At 47.5% G+C, this 25,794-nt stretch overlaps 1 protein-coding gene across 1 annotated transcript in view; it reads right to left on the bottom strand.

Annotated features, from left to right (window-relative positions):
- Positions 1–536: 536 nt before the first annotated feature.
- The window catches only part of DISP2 (dispatched RND transporter family member 2), a 99,495-nt gene continuing 74,237 nt past the window's right edge, over positions 537–25,794 (bottom strand). The window contains exons 7-8 of the mRNA XM_066588831.1: positions 20,479–20,576; positions 537–7,599 (exon numbers count right to left, since the gene is read on the bottom strand). Of these exons, the coding sequence (XP_066444928.1) occupies positions 4,204–7,599; positions 20,479–20,576 (3,494 nt within the window). The 3' untranslated portion in view covers positions 537–4,203. The remainder of the gene's footprint in view (positions 7,600–20,478; positions 20,577–25,794) is intronic.

Here is a 25,794-nt window from a genome sequence, read left to right as displayed (position 1 = left end):
TCTGACACAAAGTCATGGAAGAAAAAGTGTTGCATGCAGAGCTTTTTCTTCAGGCTAAAAGCCAGGCAGCTGAGCGGAAAGTGAACAGATCCCATTATAGTCATTGGGCTTCGTGAGAAGGATGTTGTATAGTTTTGTTTCTTAGACAATACTCACTGATATGAAAGTACATTGCAGATATTTATAACTTTTTTGTTAATGTATCATAGCTTTGTGTATTTCCAGTGTTTAAAATCATCTGCATACTTTCAGAAACATTCGTCGGTAGACTTAAAATGAATTGGGTACACACGGGATTGCTTGGAATTAAATTATATTTATGAAGCACATTATTACAGAATTATATCAAATATTCTAAAGAACATTACATATATAAGTAGAGATACCATAGAAATGTAGCACAAGTTTACATAGACTCAATTGAAATGCACAAATAAATTATTTACTGACCTTAAAAACTTTGTCATTTCTTTTTACTTTTACATAAATGCTCCCATCTTCTAAGAAAGCAATGTATCACAATATTCCCTTTTTATGATTGTTTACACAAATACTATCAAATAAATGACTAAAATACCTTACATGGAGTCATATGTAGTAGTCAAGCTTTGATATATGCCAAATACTTTTCTTTTTATAGTTTGTATAACGTTGTATAATTTAAGAAAATGGAAACAGGAGAAAAAAATCCCAGAAATATAGAACTGGTAATGATAAAGAGCTGTACTGAAAAAATAATTAAAGTCCTTAAAAACACTGAGGAAAATTGTGCATACAAAAATATGTTTGAGATTTGTAATATGTTTTATGCTGAAATATTGTCTTGTATAGATCATAAATTACATTGTCCCAGTGCTCTAAATGAATAACTTGTTGGTCCCAAAGAATATGCTGCTCTAAACTGCACTTGCTTCTAGTAAACCTGTATTACTGGAAATGACATCACAAAATAGCTCCAATAAAGGTGTAGTATGTCGTTACAGAAGTCAGAAATCTGTTTTTGGTACAGGGCTCAAATCCCACTACTTCTTTTCCCTAAGTCATAGACGGGAATTCATTAAGGTGTTTATGCCAGTTTAATGGCATATCAGAGTCATAAATCTTAATGCATTCCATATTTGTGACAGAATTTGGGACTTTTGGGCCATTTTTGCACCCCGCTCACCACTTAAAAATAAAAAATAGGCAGGGCTTCAGGAACTTGTCAAATTTATTAGAATTTACACCCAGAATTGGTATAAATTTTCCGCTCATAGCCAGCATAGATTTCACTCTGGCACATCAGATTGGCCAGACATGCGGCAACGTTAGTAAAAGGCTTACACCACTTTATAAACTTAGCACACCACTTCAGGGCACTCTTTACTTAGCCTGACATACAAAACACTGTTCTAAGTGATTTTTTTCCCCACAGAGTGAAAAAAAGAACTCTGGCTGCCTGCAGCTACCATTAGGGGGAGCTTACTGTATACATATTTCTACAGCACCATTAACTGGTAATCATATTAACTCTGTGATAAATCCATATTCAATAAGCTCCTAAACTTCCCCTAGTGATGCAGGAAAATATATTATATCACACTTTGGCTTTAGTGAATGACTAAAGGGGGTAATTAGGAGAAAGAAATGCATATCCAACATACACAATGCACTGAGCCCCTGCTCGTACATTGGGTCCAGTGGGGAGTGAAAGGAGATGCCATCTGTAGAATAGAATGGCTTCCCTTCCCAGCGCCGGGGGGACAGCGGCTGCATATGAGCAGGGAGAGCAGTACAACATGAGGGGTGGTGAGACAGAGTGGGGGCAGAGGGTTATTAAAAATAAGGTAAATCTAATAGAGACCCTTCATACACTGTTATACACAACAGTACAGTGGTGTCTGCTGCTGTTCTGTAGAGAACACTGCAGACGCAGCTGGATGCAGCGCCCTTTACTGTTATACAGCTAGGTAGAGATGGATTTCTCAGCCACATCTTTTCTCAGCTACATAGCAGAAGAGGTTTTTTTTTAAATGTACAGAATAGGCTGATGGAACCTATAGCAAAAATACTTAGAATCACCTGTTGTGTACATTAAAAAAAAACTGCAGGTACTCTTTTAAAGTGGTCTTCTGTGGTAGAATGCAACCTTCTGAGTGTTGAAATTTGCCCTTTCATAAGGCACATACTATGTTAGTTTTGATGTAGAAATCACAATACAGTAAAGTGGTTTACCCAATCATCTAACTCTCTGGACGGGCTGCTGTTATTGGTAAAAACAATTATATCAGCTGTACTATACGTGTAGGGCCTCATTAACACTGATGTTTGACAGTTCCCTGCTTGGTTCTATCCTAGGAACCAAACAATGGTAAATGTGTCAGATCCAGCACATGCCGGACCTAAACTGTATTGGACGGAGCCCATTGAATATATTCGTTTCTGCTTAGCACTGTTATACACTCCAGCATTTTCAAAGAGGAACTAGCGCTGCATATTCTCATGGAAATCAATGACGGAAGCTCCGAATGGCGCCCCCATTGCTATTACAATTTACCTCCCCGTTACTTGTTGGCTATATACTAATTTTGGCTGACAGAGATCTTTGCTGATCTCTCCATAAATATGCATGCTGAGACTGATGCACATGCTTATTCCATAAAGGAAAGGGAGACCAGAGCATTGCCAGACATGCCTGAAAATTTGCTTCACAATCAGAATACGCCTTTTACATTTCTTAGTGCACCTACAGAAAAGCTATCTTGAAGTAATACATTTATAATAGAATTTAGTAGAGAGACACATGTACTCTGCAAACTCCAGTCGTGCTAATACCAGACAATGGTTGCATGTCCCGAGCTACCATTCAACTGGCTGAACATATTAGTTAGATATCAACCCAACTAACTGACTTTGCCTGGGACACCACCTAATGATAGACGTGGGGAAAAGAAAATCAAGCATGTTGGTACTGGTCGATACTCTCAATAAAAATACATGTTATATGTTATGTGTTACATGTTATGTTCTAACATGTTATATTGGCATTACTGCTTACACAAGAAAAGTTAAAGGGGTTTTCCCACAATATACTTGTATCACTAATCCACAACATAATGGATAAGTGTTTGATTGTTGAGGAACCCATCGCTGGGAACAGAATAGAGGTACTGAACTCATGGGCATAACTATAGGGGATGCAGAGGATGCGGTTGCAATCGGGCCCAGGAGCATTAGGTGACCCATAAGGCCTTTCTTCTCCATATAGGGAGCCCAGTACTATGAATAAAGCATTATAATTGGGGTCCCTGTTATAGATTTTGCATTAGGGCCCAGAAGCTTCAAGTTACTCCCATGACTGAACTGCTCATTTTTCCTCACTGCAACACCACAGTGAGCAGGAGTTTGAATTGAGAAGTGATCATGCATGTACCTGGCCTCTGTATTCAATATGCATTTGGCTGACTGCAGCAGTCTTCATATGTTCATTAACATTTTCTATTATGGCTTGTCTTGTAACTAAATCATTTGTAAAAGTTTCAACTGCCTGGCCAGCAATTTGCAAACCACAATAAATATATACAGTGCATCATAAATACTAGAACAAATAGTGGTTTTCCACAAAAGTATAAAAGAAATACTCAGAAATGTCATCTAAAATGTGTTTCAGTCTTCGGGATATTAGGAAACTTTGTAAATCGGTAAATCATCTGTCCAAACATAAAACACCCACACAGTACATCAGGAATCAGCTGTTGTGTCTATAATGACATAGAGCTAGTCTTTATAAATGCCCTTGTCTGATCCTAGGGAATCCTATTGTGATATTGTTTTCTAGTTGTCTAGAACGTAGGTCCCTAACTTGATATTCCTTTTGAACCACACTCAACTTTGTAAGATCCACTAGGAGCCACTTATTGTACCTCTTCCATCCTCTTCACTTTTGGTACACGGCTTCACCTGCACCCTCTATTCTTTTGACATTGTTATTAGTGCCCACTGTGGTCCACTATAACAATTTTTGGCCTTTATTTCACTAATATTTTAGTTTTTGAAGGTAAAGGACCACAAAATGACGTCAGTAAGTAAAAACAATTCCAAAAGATCAAGAGAAGAGATGCCATTATGTAGGTAACACAAGTGTCTCTCCTTACCAGTACACCCACAGGACATTGGACAATTAGAAACACTTTAAATTCCTTTTCTAAATAGTACATAAACGTTTCAACTAACACAGCCAGAACTATGCTGATTAGTCCTCTTAATCCAAACATCAGGCATATCTGGTTTGCTGTTAGGTAAAACAACTGGGGGGTCACTATCTTGGTTTGACTGAACTTTCCATAACATATTAGTCTGTTTTGACGACGTAGAGGAATCAAACACGGTTTCCCTTAAAGCCAGTCTTAATGTTTCTCTCTTTCCATTCAAATTTCCCCTTTCATTATGACAGGGGGAATCAGGGACATCAAGAAAATCAGGGGAGCAGCTTGTTGAGTCAGCCAGTTTAGAACTCTGGTCGAAATCACTAAGACAAGTTTCATTTGAGTCCAGGGCATCAAAAGAGCTACCCATTGAACAGAGGCACTGGGAATATTCAAACATATCGGCATTTCTTTCTGGGGAATAATGCACATGACTGATGCTTTTAGGGCTTTCCAAGGTACTAGATTGCTTTTGAAAATTTGTGTTATGTACATGGACATGATCTACCACAGATCCATTCCAGGTCTTGCTGTTCATCCTCTGGTAAATGCATTGACTGCAAGATTGTTCTGACTTTTTTGTCTTATCTTCAAAGCTACTTTGTCTGTAAGGAGAAGAGGTTTGCAAAGCAGGGCATTGATTGAAACCTTTCTGTCCTATTGTATTATCCTGGAAATCTTGAGCTTTTTCATTTTGAATGTGCTGAGATACTATTATATGGCACTTATTCTCTGCTAATTGCATATCTTCAGATAGAATTGATGGACGTTTGGAGAGTTTACTAGTTGTAGTACTGTTGTCAAAACTATCACTTAGGTTCCTGGCTAAAGGCTGAAGCTCATATTGTTCATTTTCTATGTTTGATTCTTGAAGTTTCCTCAGCCTGCTCTGTTTCTCATTCCCACCACAAGCAAAGGTGCCATTTAGCCTAGGGTCATTAGGGGAGTCTTTTAAGACATTGGTACAAGGCCACAGTATTTGCCCACAGTTCTTGTCTGGGCCAAAGAAACAGCAAAGCGATTGGAAAAAGAAGGTGGCAAAGCCACAGCTAATGCATTTAATCATCATTATAAATATTCCCAGTTTCCTATATGCTAACACTGTTGCTGGCAACATTATTACCCCAGCAGAAAACATAGTTGAGGCTCCCATTGCTGTGGCACAGCTCATTTGCTTTAAAGAGAATGCCACACGGCTGAGGCGGTCAGAATGCGGACACAAATGATAAGAAATGCAATAATTTACCGTAAAGTCAACAGATAGACCAACAGCTGCTGAAACAAATAGAGATTCGACTACATTTAATTGCCACTCCAAAAGAACTAAGAGACCAACAGTGACCAGAACCGAGCCTCCTATTGCAGCAACTGAAAATAAACTGAGTAAAACATTCCATGTAGTTAGCAGTAGAACTACAAATGAAATCGCTATGCCAAAGCCTGTTATCATCATGATCTCAGTACTCAGCGTATTCTGAAGGTTAAACAGAGAAAGGTTGCTGGTAAACCATCCATTTTGAAGCCCTCGAGGAGCGTTCTTTAACTCATTCATGAGCCATTGGTTTAATGTATTGTAGAATTTTTTGGTTTTGCTATAATTGAAGCTGTAGTGATATGTTGTCTGGAATTCCAGAACCAACGCGGTCAGGTTACCTTCAGCATCAAACCTGGGTCCAAAATCATAGGCCTTGGGACCACTCCCTCCTTGTTCTGTGACCATCATTTTTATGCAGTGCAGAAGTAAATCGCTTGATAAAGGAAATGAAAATTGGTTACAGCATAGATTATGATTTTGGTCACTTTGTGAACACTGACGATTTTTCATCCACCTGTGGAAATCTTCCATGAAGCAAATGTTTGGCTTTTTATCCTGATCATAAAAGTAAAAACTTTGGTTTTTCACCTTTTTACAAAGCTCCATAAGCCAACTCTGATCCTCAGCACTGTGGATGCTAAAAGTAGTATCCCTGATGAGAGTCCCATTCATTTCTGGAATAGGATGGTCTCCATTAGCCATAGGCATAATACCCCAAATAAGTGTAATTGGCATACGTTGACCTTCTCCGTGTTCTTGACGTTCAAACATGAACTGGTGGCAGTATTCAGCATCGTATCTCTCAAATGGATGGCTTAGCCGAAACATCTGGACTGAAGATATGTCTGAAGATGGCAGCTTTAATTTTGGGTTCACACAAGCAATATATGCACCCCCTGCTGCCAGTGCAGCAAACCAGCAAATCCAGATGTACCGGAACTTTATCACTCCGCATGGAAGGAGCTTCTCGAAAAGTAGTTTTGATGTTTCAGACAAGGTGCTGTGAATACTCTTAAGTTTTTGGTAAAAATTAAGAAAAATTCTTTTACGACCATTGCTGTTCCAGTAATCTTCAGATTTGTAAGTGCAGTTGACATTAATATATCTCTCATAAAGGACCATTGTGGCGGGCAGCCATGTAATCATGAAGGTCATGTTGACTAGTATAGATGTTCCCATGTAAATGGAAAAGCAACGAATTGAGGTAATGCTACTCAGGTAACTGGCATAGAAAGCAGCTCCAGCGGTCAAACAAGATACTAACATAAGGTATATAAAATGGTGCATAGTTTGTTTTACCCATTGTAGGATGCCAGCTGCCGAGTGTTGTATTTTGCTGAGATTCCACAAGTCAAAGAAGACAAAAGTATGATTAGCACAAATACTACTGAGGATGATAACTGCAATCAGATTAACAAAGGGAAAAAAAGCCATTCTAAAGATCAGTTTGTACAAAAAGAAGGAAATCATCAGTGATCCAACAACTGACATTAGGACCATAAACGTGATAAAAAAGGAATGCAGGTAAAAAGACATACTTAGAAAAATAGCCAATATTGCCAGGATGGGATACACAGTATCCAAAACAAGGTAGTGTTGGAAAAGTTTCTGCTTTAGCCCCAAGTCCATTCCAGTGATTGCTGTGAAATTATCAAGGAGATCCCAAGACTCTAAGTTGTCCGCATAAATGCCCATCATTGATGAACCCTTTTTGGCTGGTAGAAACAACAAGCTGTATTTCAGAGATGGGACCTGATAATCTGTGGTTTGGGGGCTTAGAAAGTCCCTGTCAACTAGATAATGGAGTAGCTGATAAACTGCGCTGGATCTCCTGCACCTTTCAGGCACTTTGACACACTGGGAATGTTTTTCCCTCTCTGTACGTGAACCTATGCAGGAAGGGGTTAGGGCTCCTCTATGGTAATCTGGTGCACAAGAACGCAGAAGAACCAACGTGTGGGAAATGTCGCTCTGTGTGATTTCCAGGCAAGAAGAACGGTTGTATAATACAGATATGTAGTTTCCAAGAGACCAGCTGGGACAGCACTCCTTGTTGTTATTGCGTTCACACAGCTCTGAGAAAGTGGGATGTGAACGGATCTGCAGAGAAAATAGAGAGAGAGACACATTGTTAGGGTAGTTTCAGATGCCGTAGCATCGAGCGTAGTTGCGCATGTATGTTTTTTTGCCCCCCTTTTCCAGCTACTCAACCTCAGTGCCATAGAGCAGGAGTTTGAAAAAAAGCAGGAAGATAGGTCCTGCCTAGAGATGAGCGAACGTGTTCGTCCGAACTTGATATCCGTGCGGATATTAGGGTGTTCGGGATGTTCGTTATTCGTAACGAACACCATGCGGTGTTCGGGTTACTTTCACTTCCTTCCCTGAGACGTTAGCGCGCTTTTCTGGCCAATTGAAAGACAGGGAAGGCATTACAACTTCCCCCTGTGTTGTTCCAGCCCTATACCACCCCCCTGCTGTGAGTGGCTGGCGAGATCAGGTGTCCGCCTAATATAAAAGTCGGCCCCTCCCGCGGCTCGCCTCACATGCCTTGTGAGTTAGATGAGGGACAGTGCTGTTTGTACCGGAGCTGCTGTAGGGAAAGAATTGGTAGTTAGTGTAGGCTTCAAGACCCCCAAAGGTCCTTATTAGGGCCACTGATAGCTGTGTGTTGGCTGCTGTTAGCAGTGGCAATTTTTTTTTCCCTCAAAATCGCCTCTGCAGAGCGTTGCACCCGGCATTAGGGACAGAAGTGTTGCATGGGCAGGGAGAGTGTTAGGAGTGAGTGTAGCCTTCAAGAACCTCAACGGTCCTTTCTAGGGCCATATTTAACCGTGTGCAGTACTGTGCTGGCTGCTGTTAGCTGTGCTGCATATTTTTTTTCTTCTCAAAATCGCCTCTGCAGAGCATTGCACCCTCCATTGATACTGCAGGGAAAGAATTGTGTAGGCAGGGCCACAACACAGTTATTATTCATTGAATATACGCAGTGCGGCCTTTTGCTTGTAAAACAAGTGAAAAAAATTCTATTTGACCTGCCTCTGTCCGTCCTAAGGGCTGTGGACACGTGTCGGCTGCGTGTGCAACGTTTAAAAATCAGACGCACCCAGCTACGTTTTACTGCTGGCTTCGCCATTTGCTTTCCTTAATTGGGAAAAAAAATACCTGCTCTGCCAGAGTTATAATAACTCTGCTACCCTCAAGTTCTGTGCCACATTAGCAGGGCCACAGCACAGTTATTAAACTTCTCATGTTCATTGAATATACGCAGTGCTGCCTTTTGGTGGAAAAAAACTGAAAAAAATTCTATTTGTCCTGCCTCTGTCCGTCCTAAGGGCGGTGGACACGTGTCGGCTGCGTGTGCAACGTTTAAAAATCAGACGCACTCAGCTACGTTTTACTCCTGGCTTCGCCATTTGCTTTCCTTAATTGGGAAAAAAATACCTGCTCTGCCAGAGTTATAATAACTCTGCTACCCTCAAGTTCTGTGCCACATTAGCAGGGCCACAGCACAGTTATTAAACTTCTCATGTTCATTGAATATACGCAGTGCTGCCTTTTGGTGGAAAAAAACTGGAAAAAAATCTATTTGTCCTGCCTCTGTCCGTCCTAAGGGCGGTGGACACGTGTCGGCTGCGTGTGCAACGTTTAAAAATCAGACGCACCCAGCTACGTTTTACTCCTGGCTTCGCCATTTGCTTTCCTTAATTGGGAAAAAAATACCTGCTCTGCCAGAGTTATAATAACTCTGCTACCCTCAAGTTCTGTGCCACATTAGCAGGGCCACAGCACAGTTATTAAACTTCTCATGTTCATTGAATATACGCAGTGCTGCCTTTTGGTGGAAAAAAACTGAAAAAAAATCTATTTGTCCTGCCTCTGTCCGTCCTAAGGGCTGTGTGTACGTGTCGGCTGCGTGTGCAACGTTTAAAAACCAGACGCACCCAGCTACGTTTTACTGCTGGCTTCGCCATTTGCTTTCCTTAATTGGGAAAAAAATACCTGCTCTGCCAGAGTTATAATAACTCTGCTACCCTCACGTTCTGTGACACATTAGCAGGGCCACAGCACAGTTATTAAACTTAGATTATTCATTCACTAGAGGCAGTGGGGCCTTTCGTTTTCAAAAAAGGGAAAAAATTATATTTGGCCTGCAGTCTTGCGCCAATTTATTTCCTGCCTGTGAAATCAAATCACTGGTAATACAGCATGCTGAGGGGTAGGGGTAGGCCTAGAGGACGTGGACGCGGCTGAGGACGCGGAGGGCCAAGTCAGGGTGTGGGCACAGGCCGAGCTCCTGATCCAGGTGTGTCGCAGCCGACTGCTGCGCGATTAGGAGAGAGGCACGTTTCTGGCGTCCCCACATTCATCGCCCAATTAATGGGTCCACGCGGGAGACGGTTATTAGAAAATGAGCAGTATGAGCAGGTCCTGTCCTGGATGGCAGAAAGTGCTTCGAGCAACCTATCGTCAACCCGCAGTTCTGCGCCGTCCACTGCTGCAAATCCGAATCCTCTGTCTGCTGCTCCTCCTTCCTCCCAGCCTCCTCACTCCACTACAATGACACCTGCTCAGGAGCGGGAACACTCCCAGGAACTGTTCTCGGGCCCCTGCTTAGATTGGGCAGCAGCGGTTCCTCTCCCACCAGAGGAGTTTATCGTCACTGATGCCCAACCATTCGAAAGTTCCCGGGGTCCGGGGGAAGAGGCTGGGGACTTCCGCCAACTGTCTCAACAACTTTCTGTGGGTGAGGAGGACGATGACGATCAGACACAGTTGTCTTGCAGTGAGGTAGTAGTAAGGGCAGTAAGTCCAAGGGAGCAGCGCACAGAGGATTCGGAGGAAGAGCAGCAGGACGATGAGGTGACTGACCCCACCTGGTGTGCAACGCCTACACAGGACAGGTCTTCAGAGGGGGAGGCACGGGCAGCAGCAGGGCAGGTTGCAAGAGGCAGTGCGGTGGCCAGGGGTAGAGGCAGGGCCAGACCGAATAATCCACCAACTGTTTCCCAAAGCGCACCCTCGCGCCATGCCACCCTGCAGAGGCCGAGGTGCTCTAAGGTCTGGCAGTTTTTCACAGAGACGCCTGACGACCGACGAACAGTGGTGTGCAACCTTTGTCGCGCAAAGCTCAGCCGGGGAGCCAACACCAACAGCCTCACCACCACCACCATGCGCAGACATATGATGGCCAAGCACCCCACAAGGTGGGACGAAGGCCGTTCAGCGCCTCCGGTTTGCACCCCTGCCTCTCCCCCTGTGCCACAACCTGCCACTGAGATGCAACCCCCCTCTCAGGACACAGGCACTACCGCCTCATGGCCTGCACCCACACCCTCATCTCCGCTGTCCTCGGCCCCATCCAGCAGTGTAGTTCAGCGCACCGTCCAGCCGTCGCTTGCGCAACTGTTGGAGCGCAAGCGCAAGTACGCCGCCACGCACCCGCATGCTCAAACGTTAACCGTCCGCATAGCAAAATTCATCAGCCTTGAGATGCTGCCGTATAGGGTTGTGGAAACGGAGTCCTTCAAAAGTATCATGGAGGCGGCGGCCCCGCGCTACTCAGTTCCCAGTCGCCACTACTTTTCCCGATGTGCCGTCCCAGCCCTGCACGACCACGTCTCCCGCAACATTGTACGCGCCCTCACCAACGCGGTTACTGCCACGGTCCACTTAACAACGGACACGTGGACAAGCACAGGCGGGCAGGGCCACTACATCTCCCTGACGGCACATTGGGTGAATTTAGTGGAGGCTGGGACAGAGTCAGAGCCTGGGACCGCTCACGTCCTACCCACCCCCAGAATTGCGGGCCCCAGCTCGGTGGTGGTATCTGCGGAGGTGTATGCTTCCTCCACTAAAGCACCCTCCTCCTCCTCCTCCTCCTCTGTCTCGCAATCAAGATGTGTTAGCAGCAGCATGTCGCCAGCAGTCGGTGTCGCGCGGTGTGGCAGCACAGCGGTGGGCAAGCGTCAGCAGGCCGTGCTGAAACTACTCAGCTTAGGCGATAAGAGGCACACGGCCCACGAACTGCTGCAGGGTCTGACACAGCAGACCGACCGCTGGCTTGCGCCGCTGAGCCTCCAACCGGGCATGGTCGTGTGTGACAACGGCCGTAACCTGGTGGCGGCTCTGCAGCTCGGCAGCCTCACGCACATGCCATGCCTGGCCCACGTCTTTAATTTGGTGGTTCAGCGCTTTCTGAAAAGCTACCCACGCTTGTCAGACCTGCTCGTAAAGGCGCGCCGGCTCTGCGCACATTTCCGCAAGTCCCACACGGACGCTGCCACCCTGCGCACCCTGCAACATCACTTTAAGCTGCCAGTGCACCGACTGCTGTGCGACGTGCCCACACGGTGGAACTCTACGCTCCACATGTTGGCCAGGCTCTATGAACAGCGTAGAGCTATAGTCGAATACCAACTCCAACATGGGCGGCGCAGTGGGAGTCAGCCTCCTCAATTCCTTTCAGAAGAGTGGGCCTGGTTGGCAGACATCTGCCATGTCCTTGGTAATTTTGAGGAGTCTACCCAGGTGGTGAGCGGCGATGCTACAATCATTAGCGTCACCATTCCTCTGCTATGCATCTTGAGAAATTCCCTGCAAACCATAAAGGCAGCTGCTTTGCGCTCGGAAACGGGGGTGGTGGAAGACAGTATGCCGCTGGATAGTCAGGGCACCCTCCTGTCTATTTCTCAGCGCGTACAGGAGGAGGAGCATGAGGAGGATGAGGAGGAGGGGGAAGAGACAGCTTGGGCCGCTGCTGACGGTACACCGGCTGATTGCTTGTCATCCTTTCAGCGTGTATGGCCTGAGGAGAAGGAGGAGGAGGAGGATCCTGGCAGTGATCTTCCTAGTGAAGACAGCCATGTGTTGCGTACAGGTACCCTGGCACACATGGCTGACTTCATGTTAGGATGCCTTTCTCGTGACCCTCGCGTTGCACGCATTCTGGCCACGACGGATTACTGGGTGTACACACTGCTCGACCCACGCTATAAGGACAACCTGCCCACTCTCATTCCCGAAGAGGAAAGGGGTTCGAGAGTGTTGCTATACCACAGGACCCTTGCGGACAAGCTGATGGTAAAATTCCCAGCCGACAGCGCTAGTGGCAGAAGGCGCAGTACCGAGGGCAAGGTAGCAGGGGAGGTGCGGAGATCGAGCAGCATGTACATCCCAGGCAGTGCAACAGTCTTTAAGGGCCTGGCCAGCTTTATGGCTCCCCGCCAAAACTGTGTCACCGCTCCCCAGTCAAGGCTGAGTCGGCGGGAGCACTGTAAAAGGATGGTGAGGGAGTACGTAGCCGATCGCACGACCATCCTCGGTGACGCCTCTGCCCCCTACAACTACTGGGTGTCGAAGCTGGACACGTGGCCTGAACTAGCGCTGTATGCCCTGGAGGTGCTTGCTTGTCCTGCGGCTAGCGTCTTGTCGGAGAGGGTGTTTAGTGCGGCTGGGGGAATCATCACAGATAAGCGTAGCCGCTTGTCAACCGACAGTGCCGACAGGCTAACACTCATCAAGATGAACAAAGGCTGGATTTCCCCAGACTTCTGTTCTCCACCAGCGGACAGCAGCGATACGTAAGCAATACGTAGGCTGCACCCGCGGATGGAAGCTACGTTCTCTCTCACCATCCAAAACGGGGACATTTCTGCTTCATCAATCTGTGTCTAATATTCCTCCTCCTCCTCCTGCTCCTCCTCTTAAAAAACCTCACGTAATCACGCTGAACGGGCAATTTTTCTTAGGGCCACAAGGCTCACTCAAATAATTTTTCTGAACAATTTTTATAAGTTTCAATGCGCTTAAAAGCGTTGGAACTTTAACTTGAACCAATTTTTCGTTACACTGGGCTGCCTCCAGGCCTAGTTACCACTTAAGCCACATTAACCAAAGCGATTCACCTGCCATCTTGGTTGGGCATGGCCAATTTTTACTGAGGTACATTAGTACTGTTGGTACACCAATTTTTTGGGGCCCTCACCTACAGTGTAATCATAGCAATTTGTATGTTCTTCGCCTGCACTCATGGTACAGAAAGGTGTGTGGGGTTGGCCTACACTTTAGCTACATAAATGTAACTTGGGCCTTGGCTATACTAAGGCTACTGAAATGGAACTAAGACTGCGCTCCCACTATACTGCTGCTTCAGAATTGTTACTGGGGCCTGTCTTGAGTGCTACTATTGCTGACATGGAACGAAGACTGCGCTCCCGCTATACTGCTGCTTCGGAATTGTTACTGGGGCCTGTCTTGAGTGCTACTATTGCTGACATGGAACGAAGACTGCGCTCCCGCTATACTGCTGCTTCGGAATTGTTACTGGGGCCTGTCTTGAGTGCTACTATTGCTGACATGGAACGAAGACTGCGCTCCCGCTATACTGCTGCTTCGGAATTGTTACTGGGGCCTGTCTTGAGTGCTACTATTGCTGACATGGAACGAAGACTGCGCTCCTCCTATAATGCTGCTAGTGATATGTTAGTGGGGCCTGTCCTAATGCTACGGCTGAAATGTTACGAATTCTGGGCTCTGCCTATACCGCTGCTAATGGTATGTCTCTGGGGTGTGGAAACAGAGGCTTCCCAAAGACATGAGGGCGGCGAGGCCATTTCCCACCAACGCGGTTACTGTTAAGGTGCATATAACCACGGACACGTGGAGAGGACACGTAGTGCCTCAAAAACATCCCCCTCCTCCTCCAACAGGGAAAACATTCTTGGCAAATGCCTTTGCATTGGTTTGTCTGGTGGCAGTCCAAGAATTTCACCTTTACCGACACAACAAGAGAGCCCCCACACCATCCCCCCGCCACGGCCCACTTAATCCTGGCCGCATTCCGAAAACCAACAAAATACAACCATGCTACTAGGTCCGCAGTCACCACCACATTACCACCAACGCGGTTACTATTAAGGTGCATATAACCACGGACACGTGGAGAGGACACGTAGTGCCTCAAAAACATCCCCCTCCTCCTCCAACAGGGAAAACATTCTTGGCAAATGCCTTTGCATTGGTTCGTCTGGTGGCAGTCCAAGAATTTCACCTTTACCGACACAACAAGAGAGCCCCCACACCATCCCCCCGCCACGGCCCACTTAATCCTGGCCGCATTCCAAAAACCAACAAAATGCAACCGTGCTACTAGGTCCGCAGTCACCACCACATTACCACCAACGCGGTTACTGTTAAGGTGCATATAACCACGGACACGTGGAGAGGACACGTAGTGCCTCAAAAACATCCCCCTCCTCCTCCAACAGGGAAAACATTCTTAGCAAATGCCTTTGCATTGGTTCGTCTGGTGGCAGTCTAAGAATTTCACCTTTACCGACACAACAAGAGAGCCCCCACACCATCCCCCCGCCACGGCCCACTTAATCCTGGCCGCATTCCGAAAACCAACAAAATACAACCGTGCTACTAGGTCCGCAGTCACCACCACATTACCACCAACGCGGTTACTGTTAAGGTGCATATAACCACGGACACGTGGAGAGGACACGTAGTGCCTCAAAAACATCCCCCTCCTCCTCCAACAGGGAAAACATTCTTGGCAAATGCCTTTGCATTGGTTCGTCTGGTGGCAGTCCAAGAATTTCACCTTTACCGACACAACAAGAGAGCCCCCACACCATCCCCCCGCCACGGCCCACTTAATCCTGGCCGCATTCCGAAAACCAACAAAATGCAACCGTGCTACTAGGTCCGCAGTCACCACCACATTACCACCAACGCGGTTACTGTTAAGGTGCATATAACCACGGACACGTGGAGAGGACACGTAGTGCCTCAAAAACATCCCCCTCCTCCTCCAACAGGGAAAACATTCTTGGCAAATGCCTTTGCATTGGTTCGTCTGGTGGCAGTCCAAGAATTTCACCTTTACCGACACAACAAGAGAGCCCCCACACCATCCCCCCGCCACGGCCCACTTAATCCTGGCCGCATTCCGAAAACCAACAAAATACAACCGTGCTACTAGGTCCGCAGTCACCACCACATTACCACCAACGCGGTTACTGTTAAGGTGCATATAACCACGGACACGTGGAGAGGACACGTAGTGCCTCAAAAACATCCCCCTCCTCCTCCAACAGGGAAAACATTCTTGGCAAATGCCTTTGCATTGGTTCGTCTGGTGGCAGTCCAAGAATTTCACCTTTACCGACACAACAAGAGAGCCCCCACACCATCCCCCCGCCACGGCCCACTTAATCCTGGCCGCATTCCGAAAACCAACAAAATACAACCGTGCTACTAGGTCCGCAGTCACCACCACATTACCACCAACGCGGTTACTGTTAAGGTGCATATAACCACGGACACGTGGAGAGGACACGTAGTGCCTCAAAAACATCCCCCTCCTCCTCCAACAGGGAAAACATTCTTGGCAAATGCCTTTGCATTGGTTCGTCTGGTGGCAGTCCAAGAATTTCACCTTTACCGACACAACAAGAGAGCCCCCACACCATCCCCCCGCCACGGCCCACTTAATCCTGGCCGCATTCCGAAAACCAACAAAATACAACCGTGCTACTAGGTCCGCAGTCACCACCACATTACCACCAACGCGGTTACTGTTAAGGTACATATAACCACGGACACGTGGAGAGGACACGTAGTGCCTCAAAAACATCCCCCTCCTCCTCCAACAGGGAAAACATTCTTGGCAAATGCCTTTGCATTGGTTTGTCTGGTGGCAGTCCAAGAATTTCACCTTTACCGACACAACAAGAGAGCCCCCACACCATCCCCCCGCCACGGCCCACTTAATCCTGGCCGCATTCCGAAAACCAACAAAATACAACCGTGCTACTAGGTCCGCAGTCACCACCACATTACCACCAACGCGGTTACTGTTAAGGTACATATAACCACGGACACGTGGAGAGGACACGTAGTGCCTCAAAAATATCCCCCTCCTCCTCCAACAGGGAAAACATTCTTGGCAAATGCCTTTGCATTGGTTCGTCTGGTGGCAGTCCAAGAATTTCACCTTTACCGACACAACAAGAGAGCCCCCACACCATCCCCCCGCCACGGCCCACTTAATCCTGGCCACATTCCGAAAACCAACAAAATGCAACCGTGCTACTAGGTCCGCAGTCACCACCACATTACCACCAACGCGGTTACTGTTAAGGTGCATATAACCACGGACACGTGGAGAGGACACGTAGTGCCTCAAAAACATCCCCCTCCTCCTCCAACAGGGAAAACATTCTTGGCAAATGCCTTTGCATTGGTTCGTCTGGTGGCAGTCCAAGAATTTCACCTTTACCGACACAACAAGAGAGCCCCCACACCATCCCCCCGCCACGGCCCACTTAATCCTGGCCGCATTCCGAAAACCAACAAAATACAACCGTGCTACTAGGTCCGCAGTCACCACCACATTACCACCAACGCGGTTACTGTTAAGGTGCATATAACCACGGACACGTGGAGAGGACACGTAGTGCCTCAAAAACATCCCCCTCCTCCTCCAACAGGGAAAACATTCTTGGCAAATGCCTTTGCATTGGTTCGTCTGGTGGCAGTCCAAGAATTTCACCTTTACCGACACAACAAGAGAGCCCCCACACCATCCCCCCGCCACGGCCCACTTAATCCTGGCCGCATTCCGAAAACCAACAAAATACAACCGTGCTACTAGGTCCGCAGTCACCACCACATTACCACCAACGCGGTTACTGTTAAGGTGCATATAACCACGGACACGTGGAGAGGACACGTAGTGCCTCAAAAACATCCCCCTCCTCCTCCAACAGGGAAAACATTCTTGGTAAATGCCTTTGCATTGGTTCGTCTGGTGGCAGTCCAAGAATTTCACCTTTACCGACACAACAAGAGAGCCCCCACACCATCCCCCCGCCACGGCCCACTTAATCCTGGCCGCATTCCGAAAACCAACAAAATGCAACCGTGCTACTAGGTCCGCAGTCACCACCACATTACCACCAACGCGGTTACTGTTAAGGTGCATATAACCACGGACACGTGGAGAGGACACGTAGTGCCTCAAAAACATCCCCCTCCTCCTCCAACAGGGAAAACATTCTTGGCAAATGCCTTTGCATTGGTTCGTCTGGTGGCAGTCCAAGAATTTCACCTTTACCGACACAACAAGAGAGCCCCCACACCATCCCCCCGCCACGGCCCACTTAATCCTGGCCGCATTCCGAAAACCAACAAAATACAACCGTGCTACTAGGTCCGCAGTCACCACCACATTACCACCAACGCGGTTACTGTTAAGGTGCATATAACCACGGACACATGGAGAGGACACGTAGTGCCTCAAAAACATCCCCCTCCTCCTCCAACAGGGAAAACATTCTTGGCAAATGCCTTTGCATTGGTTCGTCTGGTGGCAGTCCAAGAATTTCACCTTTACCGACACAACAAGAGAGCCCCCACACCATCCCCCCGCCACGGCCCACTTAATCCTGGCCGCATTCCGAAAACCAACAAAATGCAACCGTGCTACTAGGTCCGCAGTCACCACCACATTACCACCAACGCGGTTGCTGTTAAGGTGCATATAACCACGGACACGTGGAGAGGACACGTAGTGCCTCAAAAACATCCCCCTCCTCCTCCAACAGGGAAAACATTCTTGGCAAATGCCTTTGCATTGGTTCGTCTGGTGGCAGTCCAAGAATTTCACCTTTACCGACACAACAAGAGAGCCCCCACACCATCCCCCCGCCACGGCCCACTTAATCCTGGCCGCATTCCGAAAACCAACAAAATACAACCGTGCTACTAGGTCCGCAGTCACCACCACATTACCACCAACGCGGTTACTGTTAAGGTGCATATAACCACGGACACGTGGAGAGGACACGTAGTGCCTCAAAAACATCCCCCTCCTCCTCCAACAGGGAAAACATTCTTGGCAAATGCCTTTGCATTGGTTCGTCTGGTGGCAGTCCAAGAATTTCACCTTTACCGACACAACAAGAGAGCCCCCACACCATCCCCCCGCCACGGCCCACTTAATCCTGGCCGCATTCCGAAAACCAACAAAATACAACCGTGCTACTAGGTCCGCAGTCACCACCACATTACCACCAACGCGGTTACTGTTAAGGTACATATAACCACGGACACGTGGAGAGGACACGTAGTGCCTCAAAAACATCCCCCTCCTCCTCCAACAGGGAAAACATTCTTGGCAAATGCCTTTGCATTGGTTCGTCTGGTGGCAGTCCAAGAATTTCACCTTTACCGACACAACAAGAGAGCCCCCACACCATCCCCCCGCCACGGCCCACTTAATCCTGGCCGCATTCCGAAAACCAACAAAATGCAACCGTGCTACTAGGTCCGCAGTCACCACCACATTACCACCAACGCGGTTACTGTTAAGGTGCATATAAGGAGGTGAGTGAGAAGACTTATAAGGCCATGCATGCTCCTCTGGGAAATCTGTAACTATGGAAGATGGAACAATACCTATGCATCGCTACATATTGGAATACAGTATTCCTGCAAGTCAATGTGAGGACTCCCACACACTTGCGTTTGCGTATTTGTCTAATTGTCAATGAGACTTTCTAATGTTAAAAACGCAATGCAATGCTGAGAAGGTACAGGATCATAATATGGAAGAATCTGTCTCAAAATGGCCGCTAGATACAAAATGGAGCATTAAAAGATGTAAATAAGCTTGTGCGTAGTGAAACAATAATTCAAGCAGAAATAACTTTAGAGCATGAGATTCGGTGCAATGTCTAATGATTTGTTTCTATTCATCCGAGAACATTTGCCTGGTACAGTCGCTGTCAGAAGAGACTCCCCCACGTCCTGAGCTTTGGGAAAAGAGCAAATCGTGCTGATAAGACGCTGCGATCATCCAAACTCACAAGGGAGGACGGGATAACGTCCGGGAGGAATAATCATTTGAAGGACATTTCACATAGATTCTCTCACTATGCTGTAATGTTTTTTTTTTGTTTTTTTTCTAACCCAATGAGATTAAAACCGTGACTAATGACGTATTCCTTTCCTGTATTGAGAAACGCTATGAAAAGTTAATAAAGATTCAGAGTACGCACGCCTTAAGCAGAGTGAGCTGTATATCTGCCGCGGCTCAACTCTACGTATCTGTGGGAACTAATAACTATAAATTATATAGTTTTTGGCCTCCTTGATACATCCAGGAAAGAACTAATTTGGAACCCAAGGCTTGAAAGGTTAATGTGACAGGTCATGTGTAACGGTCCTTAACAATGCAACTTGCGTTTTTGGTGCATTGCGTTGCGTTTTTAACATTACAAAATCCCATTGACAATCGCGTTAACAAAAAACGCAAACGCAAGTGTGTGGGATGCCTTAGACTCTTTATATAAGCCTTATAACACTGACTGGGAATTGAAAACCAAAAGTCAGAAAACCATACGCAGACATATTTGTTGGTGAAACATGTCAGGGGGCTTTGATTAGTTTTAAATAGGCAGGTGACCATATTGTATTATTTATGGAAAGGAACAATGTTAAATTGGGCTTCCTTTAAATCCCATTATTTATTGAATTCTGTAAGGATAACAATTACATGGAGTTTGTATGTTCTCCCCATGTTTGTGTGGGTTTACTCCTACACTCTGAAAAAAAAACATACTAATAGGTGAGTTTAGATTGTGAGTCCCAGTGGGGAGAAAATACTATATCAAGTAATATAGAGTGCTACGAATTATGTATGCGCTATAGATTATGCCCTCTAGACATATCAGCACGGAGTGTTTTCCTAACATGGAACTGCAGTGACTCTGTCTTGTAGTCACTTTTCTTTCCACTCAAGTATCAGAGGAGACAAATGCACTTGGTGAAAATACTCACACACTGCCGCAAGTGAAAGTGGTAAAATGCGATATGTTGAAGTTCTGCAGTATAAAAAGGATTTATGGACTAAGTTCCGCTAAGTATAATTTCCTGTAGTTCCTTTAAGGAGGACATAATACAGACCTTCTCTTTTTCCATACGGCACATGGATTGGATTGCTTGCAGGTTCCATAAACTCCCTGCGGTTTTGGACATGAATACAAGTTGTGAATAGCTCTTTGCTAGAAAAGAGAATACATAGTTTTACTTTAAATTTTTTTTTATAAATTCTTTATTTATTTTGGTTTTAGAGTATAATTTTTACTAACAAGGAAAAGTTTCTTTAAAAGCTATACACTTTTGTCGCAGACTGTCTTCACATGATAACTTAATTACAATGCTTCAGTGTGTTAGCGATTGCTACATCTGTATCATATTCTATGGCGAATAATATACCAGTTAAAATTTCAACATGTGGTCTAAAAAGCAAACAAGAATGGTAGGAAATATTGTAAGAAGAGGAGATGGCTTGGAATCGGTCCACATCTCTTTACCCCATCTATTAACCAGAGGGGACACCTGAGGCTTGTGCAAAAGAGTCTGCATTTCTAGAGGATTTTCCACTTGTCAGTCCTTTAAATAAGGCTTAAAAGGGTTGTATGTAGAGATGAGCGAGCACCAAAATGCTCGGGTGCTCGTTACTCGAGACAAACTTTTCGCGATGCTCGAGGGTTCGTTTCGAATAACGAACCCCATTGAAGTCAATGGGCGAACCGAGCATTTTTGTATATCGCCGCAAAGGTTTCCATTTGTGAAAATCTGGGCAATTCAAGAAAGTGATGGGAACGACACAGCAATGGATAGGGCAGGCGAGGGGCTACATGTTGGGCTGCATCTCAAGTTCACAGGTCCCACTATTAAGCCACAACAGCGGCAAGAGTGGGCCCCCCCCCAACAACCTTTACTTCTGAAAAGCCCTCATTAGCAATGCATACCTTAGCTAAGTACCACACTACCTCCAACAAAGCACAATCACTGCCTGCATGACACTCCGCTGCCACTTCTCCTGGGTTACATGCTGCCCAAACCGCCCCCCCCCCACGACCCAGTGTCCACAGCGCACACCAAACTGTCCCTGCCCAGCCTTCAGCTGCCCTCATGCCACGCCACCCTCATGTCTATTTATAAGTGCGTCTGCCAGAGGAAAAGCAGGCACACACTGCAGAGGGTTGGCACGGCTAGGCAGCGACCCTCTTTAAAAGGGGCGGGGCGATAGTCCACAATGCTGTACAGAAGCAATGAGAAATGCAATCCTGTGCCACCTCCATCTGGAGCTGCACACGTGGGCATAGCAATGGGGAACCTATGTGCCACACACTATTCATTCTGTCAAGGTGTCTGCATGCCCCAGTCAGACCGCGGTTTTTTATAAAGTCACAGGCAGGTACAACTCCGCAATGGGAATTCCGTGTGCACCCACAGCATGGGTGGCTCCCTGGAACCCACCGGCTGTACATAAATAAATCCCATTGCATTGCCCATCACAGCTGATGTCATGTTTAATGCAGGTGGGCTTCGGCCCACACTGCATGCCCCAGTCAGACCGGGGTTCTTTAGAAGTGGACACATGCAGTTACAACTCCCTGTGGACCCACAGCATGGGTGGGTGCCAGGAAGCCACCGGCGGTACATAAATATATCCCATTGCAGTGCCCAACACAGCTGAGGTAATAATGTCATGTTTAATGCAGGTGGGCTTCGGCCCACACTGCATGCCCCAGTCAGACTGGGGTTCTTTAGAAGTGGACACATGCAGTTACAACTCCCTGTGGACCCACAGCATGGGTGGCTCCCTGGAACCCACCGGCAGTACATAAATATATCCCATTGCAGTGCCCAACACAGCTGATGTAATGTCGTGCTTAATGCAGGTGGGCTTCGGCCCACACTGCATGCCCCAGTCAGACCGGGGTTCTTTAGAAGTGGACACATGCAGTTACAACTCCGTGTGGACCCACAGCATGGGTGGGTGCCAGGAAGCCACCGGCGGTACATTAATATATCCCATTGCATTGCCCATCACAGCTGAGGTAATAATGTCATGTTTAATGCAGGTGGGCTTCGGCCCACACTGCATGCCCCAGTCAGACCGGGGTTCTTTAGAAGTGGACACATGCAGTTACAACTCCCTGTGGACCCACAGCATGGGTGGATGCCAGGAAGCCACCAGCGGTACATTAATATATCCCATTGCATTGCCCATCACAGCTGAGGTAATAATGTCATGTTTAATGCAGGTGGGCTTCGGCCCACACTGCATGCCCCAGTCAGACCGGGGTTCTTTAGAAGTGGACACATGCAGTTACAACTCCCTGTGGACCCACAGCATGGGTGGCTCCCTGGAACCCACCGGCGGTACATAAATATATCCCATTGCGGTGCCCAACACAGCTGATGTTACGTCAGCTGTAATGCAGGTGGGCAAAAAATTAATTGGATTACACTGTAGGCGAGGGCCCCCAAAAATTGGTGTACCAACAGTACTAATGTACCTGAGAAAAATTGCCCATGCCCAACCAAGAGGGCAGGTGAAACCCATTAATCGCTTTGGTTAATGTGGCTTAATTGGTAACTAGGCCTAGAGGCAGCCCAGTAAAAATAAAAATTGGTTGAGGTGAAAGTTTCAACGCTTTAATGAGCATTGAAACGTATAAAAATTGTTTAGAAAAATTATATGACTGAGCCTTGCTGGCCTAAGAAAAATTGCCCATTCGGCGTGATTATGTGAGGTTTCAGGAGGAGGAGCAGGCGGAGGAGGAGGAATATTATACAGAGATAGATGAAGCAAAAAGGTCCCCGTTTTGGATGGTGATAGAGAACGATGCTTCCATCCGCGGTTGCAGCCTACGTATTGTTTAGGTATCGCTGCTGTCCGCTGGTGGAGAAGAGAAGTCTGGGGAAATCCAGGCTTTGTTCATCTTGATGAGTGTAAGCCTGTCGGCACTGTCGGTTGACAGGTGGGTACGCTTATCCGTGATGATTCCCCCAGCCACACTAAACACACTCTCTGACAAGACGCTAGCCGCAGGACAAGCAAGCACCTCCAGGGCATACAGCGCGAGTTCAGGCCACGTGTCCAGCTTCGACACCCAGTAGTTGTAGGGGACAGAGGCGTCACCGAGGATGGTCGTGCGATCGGCTACGTACTCCCTCACCATCCTTTTACAGTGCTCCCGCCAACTCAGCCTTGACTGGGGACCGGTGACACAGTCTTGCTGGGGAGCCATAAAGCTGGCAAAGGCCTTGGATAATGTTCCCCTGCCTGCGCTGTACATGCTGCCTGATCTCTGCATCTCCCCTGCTACCTGGGCCGCGGAAATGCGCCTTCTGCCACTAGCGCTGTCGGATGGGAAGTTTACCATCAGTTTGTCCACCAGCGCCCTGTGGTATAGCATCATTCTCAAACCCCTTTCCTCTTCGGGAATGAGAGTGGAAAGGCTCTCCTTATACCGTGGGTCGAGCAGTGTGTACACCCAGTAATCCGTAGTGGCCAGAATGCGTGTAACGCGAGGGTCACGAGAAAGGCATCCTAACATGAAGTCAGCCATGTGTGCCAGGGTACCTGTATGCAACACATGGCTGTCCTCACTCGGAAGATCACTTTCAGGATCCTCCTCCTCCTCCTCCGGCCATACACGCTGAAAGGATGACAGGCAAGCTGCATCTGTACCCTCAGCAGTGGGCCAAGCTGTCTCTTCCCCCTCCTCCTCATGCTCCTCCCCCTCCTCCTCAACGCGCTGAGATATAGACATGAGGTTGCTCTGACTATCCAGCGACATACTGTCTTCCCCCGCCTCCGTTTCCGATTCCAAAGCGTCTGCCTTTATGCTTTGCAGGGAACTTCTCAAGAGGCATAGCAGAGGAATGGTGACGCTAATGATTGCAGCATCGCCGCTCAGCATCTGGGTAGACTCCTCAAAGTTTCCAAGGACCTGGCAGATGTCTGCCAACCAGGCCCACTCTTCTGTAAATAATTGAGGAGGCTGACTCCCACTACACCGCCCATGTTGGAGTTGGTATTCCGCAATAGCTCTACGCTGCTCATAGAGCCTGGCCAACATGTGGAGCGTAGAGTTCCACTGTGTGGGCACGTCGCACAGCAGTCGGTGCACTGGCAGATTAAACCGATGTTGCAGGGTCCGCAGGGTGGCAGCGTGCGTGTGGGACTTGCGGAAATGTGCGCAGAGCTGGCGCACCTTTCCGAGCAGGTATGACAAGTGTGGGTAGCTTTTCAGAAAGCGCTGAACCACCAAATTAAAGACATGGGCCAGGCATGGCACGTGCGTGAGGCTGCCGAGCTGCAGAGCCACCACCAGGTTACGGCTGTTGTCACACACGACCATGCCCGGACAGCGGAGGTGAGGGTGTGGGTGCAGGCCAGGAGACGGTAGTGCCTGTGTCCTCAGAGGGGGGTTGGATCTCAGTGGCAGGTTGGGGCACAGGGGGAGAGGCAGTGGTGCAAACCAGAGGCGGTGAACGGGCATCGTCGCACCTTGTGGGGTGCTTGGCCATCATATGCCTGCGCATGCTGGTGGTGGTGCCTCCCCAGCTGATCTTGGCGCGACAAAGGTTGCACACCACTGTTCGTCGGTCGTCAGGCGTCTCTGTGAAAAACTGCCACACCGTAGAGCACCTTGACCTCTGCAGGGTGGCATGGCGCGAGGGGGCGCTTTGGGAAACAGTTGGTGGATTATTCGGCCTGGCCCTGCCTCTACCCCTGGCCACCACACTGGCTCGGCCTGTGCCCACACCCTGACTTGGGCCTCCGCGTCCTCGCCCGCGTCCACGTCCTCTAGGCCTACCCCTACCCCTCAGCATGGTGTATTACCAGTAGTGCAGAAACAGAACGCTGTAATTAAATGTGCTGCTTATTGGCCTGTGGTTGGAGGCTGACTTCGTTTTGGGAACGCCAGGAAATAATTTGGCGCAAGCATGCTGTAACACTTAGCTGGCTGCGTATGATTTTGTAGAACTACTACACCCAGCACAGACAGACCCAGAACACTGAGCACAGTGACAGGCAGGCCAAATAGATTTTTTCCCACAAATTTTTTTGCAAAGGCCCACTGCCTATATTCAATCAATAATATGTCTTCTGTCCCTGCCTACACACTTCTATCCCTGGAGTATGTCACAGAACTGCAGAGTGTTGCACTGTCAACTGCAACACAGTGGTGATTTCAGAGCCCAGACAGAGCCAGGAAATAATTTGGCGCAAGCCTGCTGTAACACTTAGCTGGCTGCGTATGATTTTGTAGAACTACTACACCCAGCACACACAGACCCAGAACACTGAGCACAGTGACAGGCAGGCCAAATAGATTTTTTGCCCAAATTTTTTTAGCAAAGGCCCACTGCCTATATTCAATGAATATGTCTTCTGTTCCTGCCTCCACACTT

The sequence above is a fragment of the Eleutherodactylus coqui genome, unplaced genomic scaffold (assembly GCF_035609145.1).
Source record: "Eleutherodactylus coqui strain aEleCoq1 unplaced genomic scaffold, aEleCoq1.hap1 HAP1_SCAFFOLD_33, whole genome shotgun sequence".
Taxonomy (NCBI): domain Eukaryota; kingdom Metazoa; phylum Chordata; class Amphibia; order Anura; family Eleutherodactylidae; genus Eleutherodactylus; species Eleutherodactylus coqui.
This window is presented reverse-complemented; position numbering and strand designations above follow the sequence as displayed.